This window comes from Monodelphis domestica, chromosome 2 (assembly GCF_027887165.1).
Source record: "Monodelphis domestica isolate mMonDom1 chromosome 2, mMonDom1.pri, whole genome shotgun sequence".
Taxonomy (NCBI): domain Eukaryota; kingdom Metazoa; phylum Chordata; class Mammalia; order Didelphimorphia; family Didelphidae; genus Monodelphis; species Monodelphis domestica.
In genome coordinates this window covers 102,429,606-102,443,029 of record NC_077228.1, presented here as the reverse complement: position 1 = coordinate 102,443,029, position 13,424 = coordinate 102,429,606, and the positions used below count along the sequence as shown (strand labels likewise).

Below are 13,424 nucleotides of genomic sequence, written 5' to 3'. Positions count from 1 at the left end.
ACATTTTATGTTTATAATAAGAGTCTCTTTAGTGTCCTTGCTCCTGGCCCTGAAGGGAAGTTCACATTTGAGCTTCACTTCATGACCAAGGATCTTTTTTGATTACCTCTATCAAAAATATCCGAACAGTTTGAACCTGATTGGCGAGTTAAATAGTTTTGAACCTATTTTGGAACAGTTTTTCCATCTAAATATTTTATTTTATAGCTCAATAATTTTATTTTTACATAACTATTTCTGATTTTAGAGCACTAATGTTCACTATCTTTTTACTACAGACAGAATTCGTGGAAGAGGAAGAACATGACCACAGAATTATTAGTCGTATAAATCTAATTGATTTGGCAGGCAGTGAGCGATGCTCAGCAACTCAGACTAGTGGGGAGCGGCTAAAAGTGAGTGTTCTCCATATTACATTTTGATGAAATTTATGTTAAAGAATGTTACATCTGAAGGATGAAGTTTACAGAAATATGTTCCTTTGGTATGATATGGGCTATGGTCTTCAGTTGGTTTTTTTTTTTTCCAACAGAAGAGGAATTTTATTTAACCAATTAAAAAAGTTTACTTTAGGGATCCATATGAGGTGACATTGTTATGATATGCCAGTTACTTTTTTCTGTTCTTTTTTAATTTAGGAAGGTGTGAGTATTAACAAATCACTCTTAACTTTGGGAAAGGTTATTTCTGCTCTCTCTGAGCAAGCAAGCCGAAAAAGAATTTTTATCCCTTATCGTGAATCTGTTCTTACATGGTGAGTACATTTTGAAATACAAAATATATAAAATAACTCAGTGACTAAGGGGAAAAATAGTGTGTATAGTCTCATAATAGCCATTCATATCCTGTGAGTTTCTTTTAAAATTTTGTTTTATTCAGCACTAAAATAACATGCATTATGTTTGTGCTATCACAGTGATTATTAATGTGTCTATGAGTCTGTCCCTTAGTTCAAATATATAGTATTTAGATTATTCCCTAAGCACTTGGAAGCAGGGCTCTTTTTCCACTTTATAGAGGTGTGGCTTTGCAATTGATATTTTATAGTAGAGTTACTACCAGAAAGCCTATAGGGAATAATCTGACTTTTATGGATTTTGAAACATCAAAGGAGATAATATTCATTATGCATCAATAAAAAATCTTCTACTATTCTACATTTGATTCTCACCAACTTGTTGCTGACATAATATGAGATGGAGTCCTGCTTTTAGGAGACCAGATTTCAAAGGGTTCAGAGGAAGCACAGTATTCCATGGGCTAAAACTTTATAGGAGAAATTGAGCCAGGAGAAATGAGATGAAATTGTGTAAATACAAAAAACAAGCAATCCCAGGAAAGAGGAAATAAAGATTCTGGGTAGATATACAGGGAATTTATCAACTAACTTAATTTTTAGAAAGACATGTACAGAAGCTATAAACAAGGATAGATAACAAGAATAAATTACAGGAATGTGGCCAATTCCTGTTAGAATAGCTTCGGGAGTGCTAGAATGAGATGAGGCTGATGATGAAGTATTAGGGGATTTGTTATTGTTGTTACTTTATTGTGGGAAAAGGAGGCTCACAGAATAGATGGGACTCACATGCAAGATGAGTGGGATGATAATTTAATATAGATAGAAGGTAGGGTCTGTTAGATTTAAAATAGTTTTGAGTGTTAAGTAGTTGTAGATGAGAGAGTGGGAGCCATAAACTGTGATAATTAAAATGTTTGGGAGCAAAGGAATATATATATATATATATATCAATTATGACCGCTGAAATATGTTTTCTACTGTGTCTTGGTTTTATATAAATATAAGATGGTCGCCAGGGAATATATTTCCAATTTATGAATATGCCCAAGCCAACTGGGTTTTATAGAGAAATTTAATTTATAATACACTGATTAATCAATAGAAAAAGAGAGAAAGTAAGAAAGGAATAAGAATGAATAAATCAGTCAGTTGGTTTTATCACTCACCCAAGATCTCTCTAGGTAAGGCTTCTCATGCCAACCTCAGGCTCCATCTTCAAGAGAGCCTCCTTTCAAGAAATGTTTCCAGAGAATTCTCCTCCTTCAGAGCCAGCCTTCTCTCCTGGTCCTCCCACAGCGCAACCTCCTCTCAGAGCCAAAAAACTCTCCTCCCTTCTCTCCTCAGACCCCGCTATCTTTAAGGAAACCATCTAAGTCCCCTCCCCTCAGTTCTCACATCTACCAATCACTGTCGATGTCTCCCCTGTGCCAATGGTGGTTCTAGTTTAACCCAGGACCGCCCAGAGGTCTGTGGCTTTGCACATGTATGTTGAAGGTCATATTCTCAAATAATTAAATTTTGATCTATGCTACAGCCCTTCCTAAATCCTGTTAGACTGAGTAGGGTGGAGATTGTAAGTTCCAAGACCTGGTTCTGTCATTCCAAGTACCTCTATTGTATCAATTCTAAAATCAATCATGACTCAAAGAACTGACTGTTCTATGCTTAAGCATAGGTCAAAACCCTTTCCATTGTTCAGCAAAAGGTTTCTGTCCTAAAGTAGTCAAAAGTAGGGAGGAGAAGGACCCTCCCATGCCAAGGGTTTTCACATTCCAATAGAGTTCTTACTATCAGTAGGAAATTTTTCAAGTATGAAATTTCCCAGTGGTGAAATTTCCAACATTCATAAGTCTAAGAAAATTTAAGATTTACAGGTCCCTTGACCCTTATTTTCTTTTTTGTTTTCTCTGCCAAGGAAAATGAACTTTGGACTAGAAAAGAACAGAACAAAAATGATAAAAAAAAGATGGAGTAATATTGGCTAGATAATAATGTAGATATATGATTTCTGAATTGGTTGGTTGTAACTGGAAAGTAATTGTTAATTGTTAGATTTCAGCATAGAAAGGGGTTTCTAGTGGAGTGCCCTAGTGATCTGTGATTGGTCTTGGCCTTGTGCCTTTAGCATTTTTATCAGAAACATTAATAAACAGAGAAGGCCTGCTCATCAAATGTGAAGATTGCACAAAGCTGGAAGGGATAGCTAACATGAGAGGACAGAGTTAGGGTTTATTTTTAAAAGATCTTGACCATCGAGATCAGAGTTCTCAATTGAATAAGATGTAATTTATTAGGGATAATACCTTTATTGGATAAATTAACTTAAGTTTCAGATAGTGGAGGTATAGCTAGGAATATGTCCATTTTAAAAATATTTGGAGATTTAGTGGGCTACAATCTTAATATTTGTTGTATTGTCATATGGCAGCCTAAAAGGCTCAAATGGACTTTTAAAAAAAACTAACAACATAGTATTCAGGATTTCCAATACCATGTTTCTTATGAAAGCAAAGGCTCATTTTTTAATATTTCTATTAAGAGTTTAACCATTTTTACTACATGGTAAACAAGGCTTGAAGTCCAACAGTGTGAAAAATATATAAATGTCACACAGGGCAAAGGAAAAATATATGATGGGCATGAAGAAACTGTAATATATTAATGAGGAACTCTCAAAGAATAGAAGTCAAACACATTATTAAGAAATTTTTTAAAGGAAGAAAAATGAGCCATGTTGAAAGTGAGGGATGATATTGATAGTGGTAAATTAGAAATGTATAATATTTTTATCATTTTTTAAAAACCCAAATAGGAAACTTTTTTTTTATATATCTTTTTTTAAAACCCTTACTTTCTGTCTTAGATTTTATACTAAATATCAGTTCCAAAGGCAAAAAAGAGGCAAGGGCTAAGCAATTGGGGTTAAGTGACTTGCTCAGGTCATACAGCTAGGAAATGTCTGAGGTCAGATTTAAACCCAAGTCCTCTCAACTCCAGGCCTGGCTCTCTATCCACCAAGCCACCTATTTCCCCCTTCTTTATATTTCTTAGAAGTATAATTCAGAAAGGGAAAAAAGTCCTTTCTTCTCTGTAAGGGGCCAAAAAATAGGAAGCAATACAGAAATTCTTGCTCAGCATGAGTTAGAAATTTTTAAGATAATAGGGATATGTTTTATAAACTGATTACTAGAAACTAGAAAGAATTAAGATGACTTGCTTATTATTGGCTTTAGCTGATAGTGTAACTTAACACCCCACTTCTCACCAGGGCATATAACCAAGTAGTTGCTAATTAACCTTCTTTAATATTTTGCCTTAAAATATTTCTTTGTAATAAAAACTGAAAATTGGCTGAGAAAGTAGGTTTTTCATGAACTTCTTATATAAATTATATATTCTCAAATTCCTCAAAATGGCATTTGATCTGTGATAGACTATATGCTATATTAGTTTAATTTTGTGATATTCAAAAATTATTGTTACTAAATTCTTCTTAAAGACTATTTTTCTTTTTTCTTAAAGGTTGTTAAAAGAAAGCTTAGGTGGTAATTCAAAAACTGCAATGATTGCTACAGTTAGTCCTGCTGCTAGTAACATAGAGGAAACATTAAGCACCCTTCGATATGCTAAGCAAGCCCGCCTGATAATTAACATTGCCAAAGTAAATGAAGATGTGAATGCCAAGTTAATTAGAGGTGAATAGCATTTTTCTTTCAACATGTTTACCTGGTTGTCTCCAATAGATATGATGCTAGCCTCAGAAATGACTTTTAAAACCAAAACTCATTCATTATAAAAATGTCTGATTTTTATTCTCAATTACTGGTTGTAACATCATTTGGAAGTATAATGAAAAGGAGAGAAAGAGAAAAAGAGTGAGGGTAACAGAAACTAAGCAAGTCAAAAAATAGGATGGAAGAGTCCAATCTTGAAGTCAGTTGTAAAAAAGGAATCTGAGAAAAGTCTAGTCAGCAAAATGCTGGAACTTTTATTACAGTTACTTTTCATTTTTAAGGAACTCCTGATTTTTGCTATGTGTTCCAAACTATAAAAATTCCTGTCCTTGCTCACTTTTAAAGTGCTTACTTTTTTCTTTGATATGTTTCAATTACTGCCATCCTTGGGCTCTTCATTTCTGTTTTGCCTAGAAATGATTTAGATTTGCATTTCCATCATTGGCTTTTCTAAGGCAGTTTATTCTAATGACTTAATAATTCTAATTCATATATCGATTTTTTTAAATATTCCACAAATAATAAAGCCTTTCCTTGCTGAATGATCTTTTTTGGAATAGAATCATTATTTATGTTGCATTTGGATCCATCATCCTCCCCATGTCCCTATCTCCTGCTCTCACTGCCTGCAGTTTCATACAATAGTTGATCTAGGGAAAAGCAGGAATCATAGACTTGTTATTTCACAACACAGACTGCTCTGCCTAATAACTCCTATATTTTATGAAATGTGGACAAATGAGAGTCCTCATTAAAATAAGTCTTTCAGATCTTGGAAATATCTAGAAAATATTTTTGGACAGAAAGATAATTGTTATAGACTATTTTCTTGATTTGCTATTTTAAAAGTAATTTTTTTGGGATTAGTTAGGAACTTGAATATTTATAATCATTTGGATTTCACAGTAGATGTTTAAGAAAATATTTTTATGGAATAAGCATGGTAGACATCTGTATATTATATACAAGGTATATTTTATAAATTGCATTCTTTGTACAAAGGTACTTAAAATATTTTTATTTAATTTCTTTTATACAACAGTAGTATACTTTATTATTTCTTTCATTTGTCACTGAGGGAAAGGACAGACTTTATTAATATGGGAAACACTTAAGTTCATTCTAAAAACACATTTATGTTATTAAAAATTAAGATAAAATTCATCTTTTTGTAAATCCAGAATAACCTAAGTACATATAAAAGATTTTAAAAGTACAAATGAAGAATTATACCTTCATGTGTGCCATATAGTAATCATATTTGCATATTTTTTTGGGGGGGAAAATATTTAGAACTAAAAGCAGAAATTGAAAAGCTGAAAGCTACTCAGCGAAATACTAGGAATATTGACCCTGAACGATACAGACGCTGTCAACAAGAAATAACTTCCTTGAGAATGAAACTTCATCAACAAGAAAAGGATATAGTAGAAATGCAAAGGTAGAGTAATTGTTTTATACTTTGAATGTGTGTACTGTATAGGAATCTTAGAACTAGGTGAAGTTTTTATCATGTGCCAAATTCATTCCCCTTTTTTCAAAAAAATTAGATCTAATCTGTCCTGTTTTTAATAAAAAATGTATTAACCTCCCTAAGTAATCTAATCCAGTGTTTAGCAACCGTACAATCAGGACGTTCTTTTTTATGTGTTGTATGGAGCTAAATTAATGAATTTATTTTTGAAAAGGGCATGGAGAGAAAAACTTGAACAAGCAGAAAAAAGAAAGCTTCAAGAAACAAAGGAGTTGCAGGTACTACTTTAAGACAAAAAATAGTTGCTATGGAGAAAAATAGGATAAGTCCCTAGCCAATGCCCTTCAGTCCAAGGGTGTGAATTAGTTGTCTGAATAAGGCAGAATAACATAAAAATAATTAAGAGGCAGTAAATAAAGCTATAAATGGCCCAAATAATGCTTCATGGGTTCAGAAAGGGGAGAGATCAATTCTTTTTTTTTTTTTAAACCCTTACCTTCCGTCTTGGAATCAATACTGTGTATTGGCTCCAAGGCAGAAGAGTGGTAAGGGCTAGGCAATGGGGGTCAAGTGACTTGCCCAGGGTCACATAGCTGGGAAGTGTCTGAGGCCAGATTTGAACCCAGGACCTCCGATCTCTAGGCTTGACTCTCAGGCCACTGAGCCATCCAGCTGCCCCCGAGAGATCAATTCTCATTAGGGTTAACTACTCACTAGGAAGAATTCATGGACAAAGTGGGTTTTATACTGGGTCTTAAAATTTGGGTAGGATTTTGCTAGTAACAGAGTAAGGAGAATGCTTGAGAAGGGGAAAAAAGTACAAAGTATGGTTGGTGGGTACTTTGGCTGAGGATTCATGTTGCCTAATAGAAGAAGATAAAATTGGAAAGGTTGTCAGAAGCCAGATTATTTATTTAAATACTTAGACATTTAAAGCCTACTTTAAGTAATGGGCTAAGAAATTTAGGCTTATTCCTTAGACACTGAAGGTTTGTGAGTAGAGATAGAACCAAGATTCTTTCAGAGCTGTGAATTAGGAAAATTAACCAGGCAGAAGTTTTCAAGATGGAAGATTGAAAGCTGAAAGGCCACTCAGTAAGGTAGCTATTAGCATAGTCTAGGCATAAAATGAGTGTGTAATTCAGGGTAGTGGCAGTGAGAATAAAAGGGAAAGAATGTATATAAAAGATATTAGAAAGGAAGAATTGATAGAACTCAGTGTGTTGAGTGTAGGAGAGGAGGTTGACATAATGCTAGAGCTATCCGGAGAAAGAAGAGCTAAAGATAACTTTAAGATTTTTTAAAGTGGGTGAACAGGGTATAATACTGGTGCCATTAAGATATTGGGAGGGGGCAGCTGGCTGGCTCAGTGGATTGAGAACCAGGCCTAGAGACGGGAGGCCCTAGGTTAAAATCTGGCCTCAGACACGTCCTAGCCGTATGACCCTGGGCAAATCATTTAACCTCCATTGCCCAGCCCTTATCACTCTTCAGCCTTGGAACCAATATGCAGTATTGTTTCTAAGATAGAAGGTAAGGTTTAAAAAAAAATGAAAATAAAAACTGGAAAAAAAAAGAATATTGGCAGTGTGGGGAGGGGGGTAGTTAATAACTAAGTGACTCCTCAGTGGATAGATTTTCAGGCCTGGAGACATAAGATTCTGGGTTCAAATTTGGCCTCAGATACTTCCTAACTGTATGACTCTAGGTAAATCATTTAACCCTAATTGCCTAGGCCTTGTTTGAATTGATACTAAGACAGAAAATAAGGTCATTTTTTAAAAAGAGTAATGGAGAAATAAAAGATGATTATGGATTAATTATGTTTATTCTGTTTTGAAGTTTCATGAAGAATATTGGTAATCATTTTGTTTCTTAACAAACAGTTTAAGTGCAAAAAATGTGCTAGCAACTATACTTAGGAGGCAGACTAAAAATGAAACTAATTCCTTTGAGGGCAAGGACTATTGCCCTCACATATAAAAACAATTATACACAAGATAAATATAGGGGCCAAGTCACTAGCAGCTGGAGGAATTATGAAAGGCTTCATGTAGAGGGAGACTCTTGAACAGAATTTTAAAGGAATTCATGTGGGGGGTATTGCCAATATAGGGTACAAAGGTCTAGAGTTTGGAGATAGAGTCAAGTATGAAGAATAGCAAGAAAGTCCGTTTGGTTAGACCATAGTGTGTGGAAAGGAGATTAATGTATAATAAGTTTAGAAAAGGGTTATAAAAGCAAAATAGGAACTTATATTTGGTCTTAGAGGGAATAGGGAGCCAATGGAGGATATTGAGCATAGTGGTAGCATGGACAGACCTGTGCTTCAGGAAATCACTTTGGCAACTGTGTAAAGGTTTAAATTGGAGAGCAGAGAGGCTTATGATAGAGAGGCCAGTTGGGAGGTCATTGAGGTATTCCAGGCAAGAGATTATAAGGGCCTCTAAACTAAGGTAGTGTGGAGAAAAGGGCATGTATTTAAGAGACACTGGAGTTAGGGGTGAAAAAATTTGGCAACTGACTGGATATTGGTCAGGAATCAAGGGTTCTAAACGTAGGTAATTAGAAGTATGATGATGCCTTGAGAAGTTTGGGATAAAGGTGGGTTTTTGGCAAAAGATAATCAGTTCCATCTTGAACTTGTGGAATTTGAGATATCTAATAGGCAACTGGGGACATGTAACTAGATCCTAAAAAGTAGAATTTTCATTTTAAAGTAGAAAAATTGTTCCACCTAACTATACATTCATTTTTTTAAATGAATTTACCTAGAAAGCGGGAATTACATTCAAAATGGATAACCGCTTACCAAACCTTGTCAATCTCAATGAAGATCCACAACTATCAGAAATGTTACTCTATATGATAAAAGAAGGAAAAACTACTGTTGGGAAGAACAAACCAAACTCAGGTCATGATATCCAGTTATCAGGGGTGCTAATTGCTGATGATCACTGGTATGTTATTTCATAAAAACTATCTTTAAACATTTTTCTTTAACTGTTGACTTTTATTTTAATTTTAAAAATAAATCTATAAAATGATTATAGTTTAAAATGTTTACATACACACATATACACTACAGCCATCCTATTTTTCTTCTCCTCCCTCCTCCCCCCTCCCTCCTTCTCCCTTCTCCTCCTCCTCCTCATCCCCTTCTCCTCCTCCTCCTACCCCCCTTCTCCTCCTCCTCCTCCCCCCCACCCCCTTCTCCTCCTCCTCCTTCCCTTCTCCTCCTCCTCCCCCTTACCTTCCATCTTGGAGTCAATACTGTGTATTGGCTCCAAGGCAGAAGAGTGGTAAGGGCTAGGCAATGGGGGTCAAGTGACTTGCCCAGGGTCACACAGCTAGGAAGTGTCTGAGGCCAGATTTGAACCTAGGACCTCCCATCTCTAGACCTGGCTCTCAATCCACTGAGCTACCCAGCTGCCCTCTCTCTTTTTTTAAACCCATACCTTCTGCCTTAGAATCAATATTAAGTATTGATTCCAAGGCATAGATAAGGGCTAGGCAATTGGGGTTAGGTGACTTGCCCAGAATCACACAGCTAGGAAGTTTCCGAGGTCATGTTTGAATCCAGGACCTCCTATCTGTAAGCTTGGCTCTCTATTCACTGAGCTATCCAGCTACCCTCATCTTTAGAATCCTTACAGTGACTTTTGAGGATTTGATAGAGTTAAACTATCAGAGACAGTTTTCAACTGTGCTTCCTTTTCATTAGTACTCTTTAGAATCTCAAATACTATCTCATATACATGAATAGTGCAAATTTATGCATATTTTGCAAAGGATAATATATTGGTATCCTAGGAAAAAACTAGCTTTTAAATAAAATAAAAGGAAATAAAACCAGACCTGTTTTAAAGATGATATTGTGCCCAAAAGAGATGACTTTTTTCCAGATGCTCTAGTCTTTTGCCACATTTGGATCATATCGAAGTTTATCTTCCTGTTCATTTATCTCTCCTTGCTCTTCATTAGGATCATTTTCATCATCATCTGCATTCTGTATATGTCTCCTTAGTGCATGTGGCTGCATCTCTGGGTCTGACCCATCTCAAGTCATCCCACGGCCTTTCACTCTTCCATGCTAGTGCTGTGCAATTTACAGTTTATTTTGAAAACATATAGAGAAAGGCTTTAATTAAAAGGACATATAGTTAACGTTGTGAATGTTTATATTTATGTTGAAAATGATTTGCCTTTGGTATTGGTGAAAATGTTTTGGAACGTCAGCAGTGTGTTCTGCCTTGACCCTCTAGTTTTCTAATCTGCTGATGACAGAATTGTTTCTTGTATTATAATTTTCTTAACTGTATCTAATTTTTTCTTGCTGATACAATATAGAGTTTCTTCTGCAAATATGTATTGATTATATTACTTTAAATATAAACCTCAAATCCATAAGGATGTCTAATTACAATAGTAAGTTTTCCTTCTCTTTTGTGTGTGTTATGCTTATAATAATTTTGCTTTTTCTTTTAATAGTGTTATTGAAAATTTTGATGGCACAGTCAGTATCATTCCACTAGGAGATGCAAAAACATATGTAAATGGAAAACATATCTCTGAATCTACAATTCTACATCATGTAAGTTAATTGATACAAAGAATTAATTTTGGTATACTTTTAAAAATGTTTGAAATCAATGTTGTGTCTAAAAAAGTTAGCATTGCTGTTAAATTTTTAATAGATTATAAAATCGTCAAACGTGGTTTACCCTACCTCGTTTTTCTAAGGTGGTCCTTAACCTTTTCTTAATTCCCCCTCACTCAGGTAAACTTGTTTAGTGAATATATATACACAGACATATATATATATATCTTCTTTTCTTTTTTTGAGGGTGATCGTGTCATTCTTGGTGGAGATCATTATTTTAGATTTAATCATCCAGTAGAAGTACAGAAAGGAAAAATATCATTTTGTGGGTCTGTTCTTACAAATGATGGTCCAAAAGACTTTGAGTTCGCAAAAAATGAATTGCTTATGGCTCAGAGATCACAGTAAGTATTATTGTTGATATTGTTGGGTGTCAAATTCTATATGCACAGAAGCAAACACTAGCTATATGGTGATACATCATACAACCATCAGCAACCATTGGTCTAGTTAGTAAGAACATAATTTTTCCCTTGACTTAAAAGTAGCTTTACCTCTACATGTCCATCTCTCTGATCTCTTGCCTATCCCTTCTTACAGAAGTACAAATAACAGCAGCTATCAAAAAGAATTAGTTCTTATCAGATTTGATTAGGATATTCTGGCTAGATAAATAAGATGCCATAGTAACCCAAAACACCCTCAGTCTCATCTCTGGTTTAAAATAGACTTTTCCTATTCTCCATGGTACCCTTTAAGAAAGGGTGACACTATTTTTGCCACTGCCCATTTTCCTCCTTACTCCTTAATTTCTTTGCTCTTCCTTTATTAAAACCTGAAGAAGGAAACCTATTTGTTCACACAGGGGCAGGACAGACTCTTAATCTTAAGTCTTTTAAAATTGTTTTATATGATAGTTTTACCTATCAAAGTTAAGGCAGGTTAGAACAGGTAACTTGAAATATAACGAATTAGAGAGTTATAACAGCCCTTACATTATTTGCATTTAAGAACTTTTATTTTCTTAAATTATGACCAAAAGTTGACTTTTATGTTACTGATTTCCATATGGAATTTTTGGCTCAGTCATCACCAGTTTCTTTTTATATAAGATATCCTTTGTATTAAGAAAATATGAATATATTTCCTTCTGGTATAAAATTGCATTTTATATAATAAATTCAAGGTTGTCATAGTTAAAATTTTAAGATAAGTTTAAATAACTTCAATGGCAACACTTGAAGATGCTTCAGAACTTCAGAATTTGTTTCATGGGAAACAAATGTTAGAAAATTAAATACTGTAAATTTCTTGTTACTTTATAGACTTGAAGCAGAAATAGAAGAGGCACGATTAAAAGCTAAGGAAGAAATGATGCAAGGAATCCAGATTGCAAAAGAAATGGCCCAACAAGAGCTGTCTTCTCAAAGAACTGCCTATGAAAGTAAAATAAAAGCCCTCGAAATGGAACTGGTAAAAAAAAAAACATTAGTGTATTTTTAGTGTTTAGCAGATCCTTGTGTTGACAGTGTGATGGGGTCAGCCTGCACCTTGAATGTGTGTACGTGTAGGGGACTCTGGGCAACTAAGGGGTATGTGGCACAGGGGGCTCTTTGTCCATATTATCTCTGCTATAATAAGAATGACAGTAGAGAAAGTAATTGCTATGGTCAGAAGAAAAAAATGTAGAAAAATTATGTATTCTTGTAGCTAGAGTTATGTTGGTAGTTACAATCTGACACTCCAATTATCTGGGATTCCAAATTCCCCTTTTGAAGGGGAAGATTTTAAAAATTAAAGCACTAATATTTTTTATCCAAATTTTACTCTAAGCTGTATTGGTGTGGTAACTTTCCTGTTAGTAAACATACATCTTTTTATGCATTGACTATTGTTTCGATTATTAGAAGTTGAGGCTAACTGAGGTTGTTTAAACAGTTTACCCAAAGTATATAAACTAAGACTTGAAATCCTGTCTTTCAACTTCCTAATCCAGAATCCTTCTGTTGTACCTGAATTCTTGCTTTAAAGATGGTATTCAGGGGCAGTAGGTATAATACCAGACCAGGAAGATCTGGATTCAAATGTGGCCTCAGAAACTTCCTAGCTGTGCAATCCTGGGAAAGTCATTTAACCCCAGGTGCCTCGCCCTTGCCACTGTTCTGCCTTAGAATTGATACTAAGACAAAAGGTAAAAAAAAAAAATTTTTTAAAGATAGTTTTCATTGTGTTCTCTGGCCATTGTTTTCATTGTTGTTATTTATAAGAAAGAAGAATCTGAGAGGAAGAAAATGCAGGAAATAAATAACCAAAAGGCTAATGACAAAATCCAGGAATTAGAAAAAGCAAAGCAACATCTCGAACAGAAAGTCCACGTTAATAAGAAGCGATTAGAAATGGAGACTTTGGCTACAAAACAGGTAATTGCAAATCCAGAAGTTAGTTTGAATAGCTAGAAGGAAAATATTAGCCCTTTTTTCTTGCTTTTGGGATCTTGAAAGAAAGTGGTTTTTGAAAGACTTGCAAGGAGTTGTAAAAATAGTCACACAAATGAGAAAGTACTTTCTTGCCCAGCCAAAGTTATTCTGATAATATCTTCTTTTTCCCACTGTGGAGCCAGAACAGATGCATTATGGATAGATCCATTCCTGCAGAATTTTATTCTTCTTTCTCTTTTATAAATCTAGTATATCTCTTCCTTCTCCTTCCCTTCATCTTTCATTTCTGGATGAAATATTCAAAGTTTAGCTAAAAGGGCAATTCATCTCTTTTCCCCTTCTCTTTAGTCTCCCTCCTCTTCAAAGCAGAGAG

The 13,424-nt window shown here is 34.7% G+C and overlaps 1 protein-coding gene across 6 annotated transcripts in view; it reads left to right on the top strand.

The window, feature by feature from the left end:
- The window catches only part of KIF14 (kinesin family member 14), a 72,379-nt gene that overhangs the window by 28,889 nt on the left and 30,066 nt on the right, over positions 1-13,424 (top strand). For all 6 annotated transcript variants that reach the window (XM_016430027.2, XM_016430028.2, XM_056815695.1 and 3 more), the window contains 10 exons: positions 279-395; positions 639-754; positions 4,325-4,497; positions 5,830-5,977; positions 6,225-6,288; positions 8,786-8,970; positions 10,502-10,604; positions 10,857-11,017; positions 11,939-12,086; positions 12,881-13,033. In XM_016430027.2, coding sequence (XP_016285513.2) covers positions 279-395; positions 639-754; positions 4,325-4,497; positions 5,830-5,977; positions 6,225-6,288; positions 8,786-8,970; positions 10,502-10,604; positions 10,857-11,017; positions 11,939-12,086; positions 12,881-13,033 — 1,368 coding nt within the window. The remainder of the gene's footprint in view (positions 1-278; positions 396-638; positions 755-4,324; positions 4,498-5,829; positions 5,978-6,224; positions 6,289-8,785; positions 8,971-10,501; positions 10,605-10,856; positions 11,018-11,938; positions 12,087-12,880; positions 13,034-13,424) is intronic.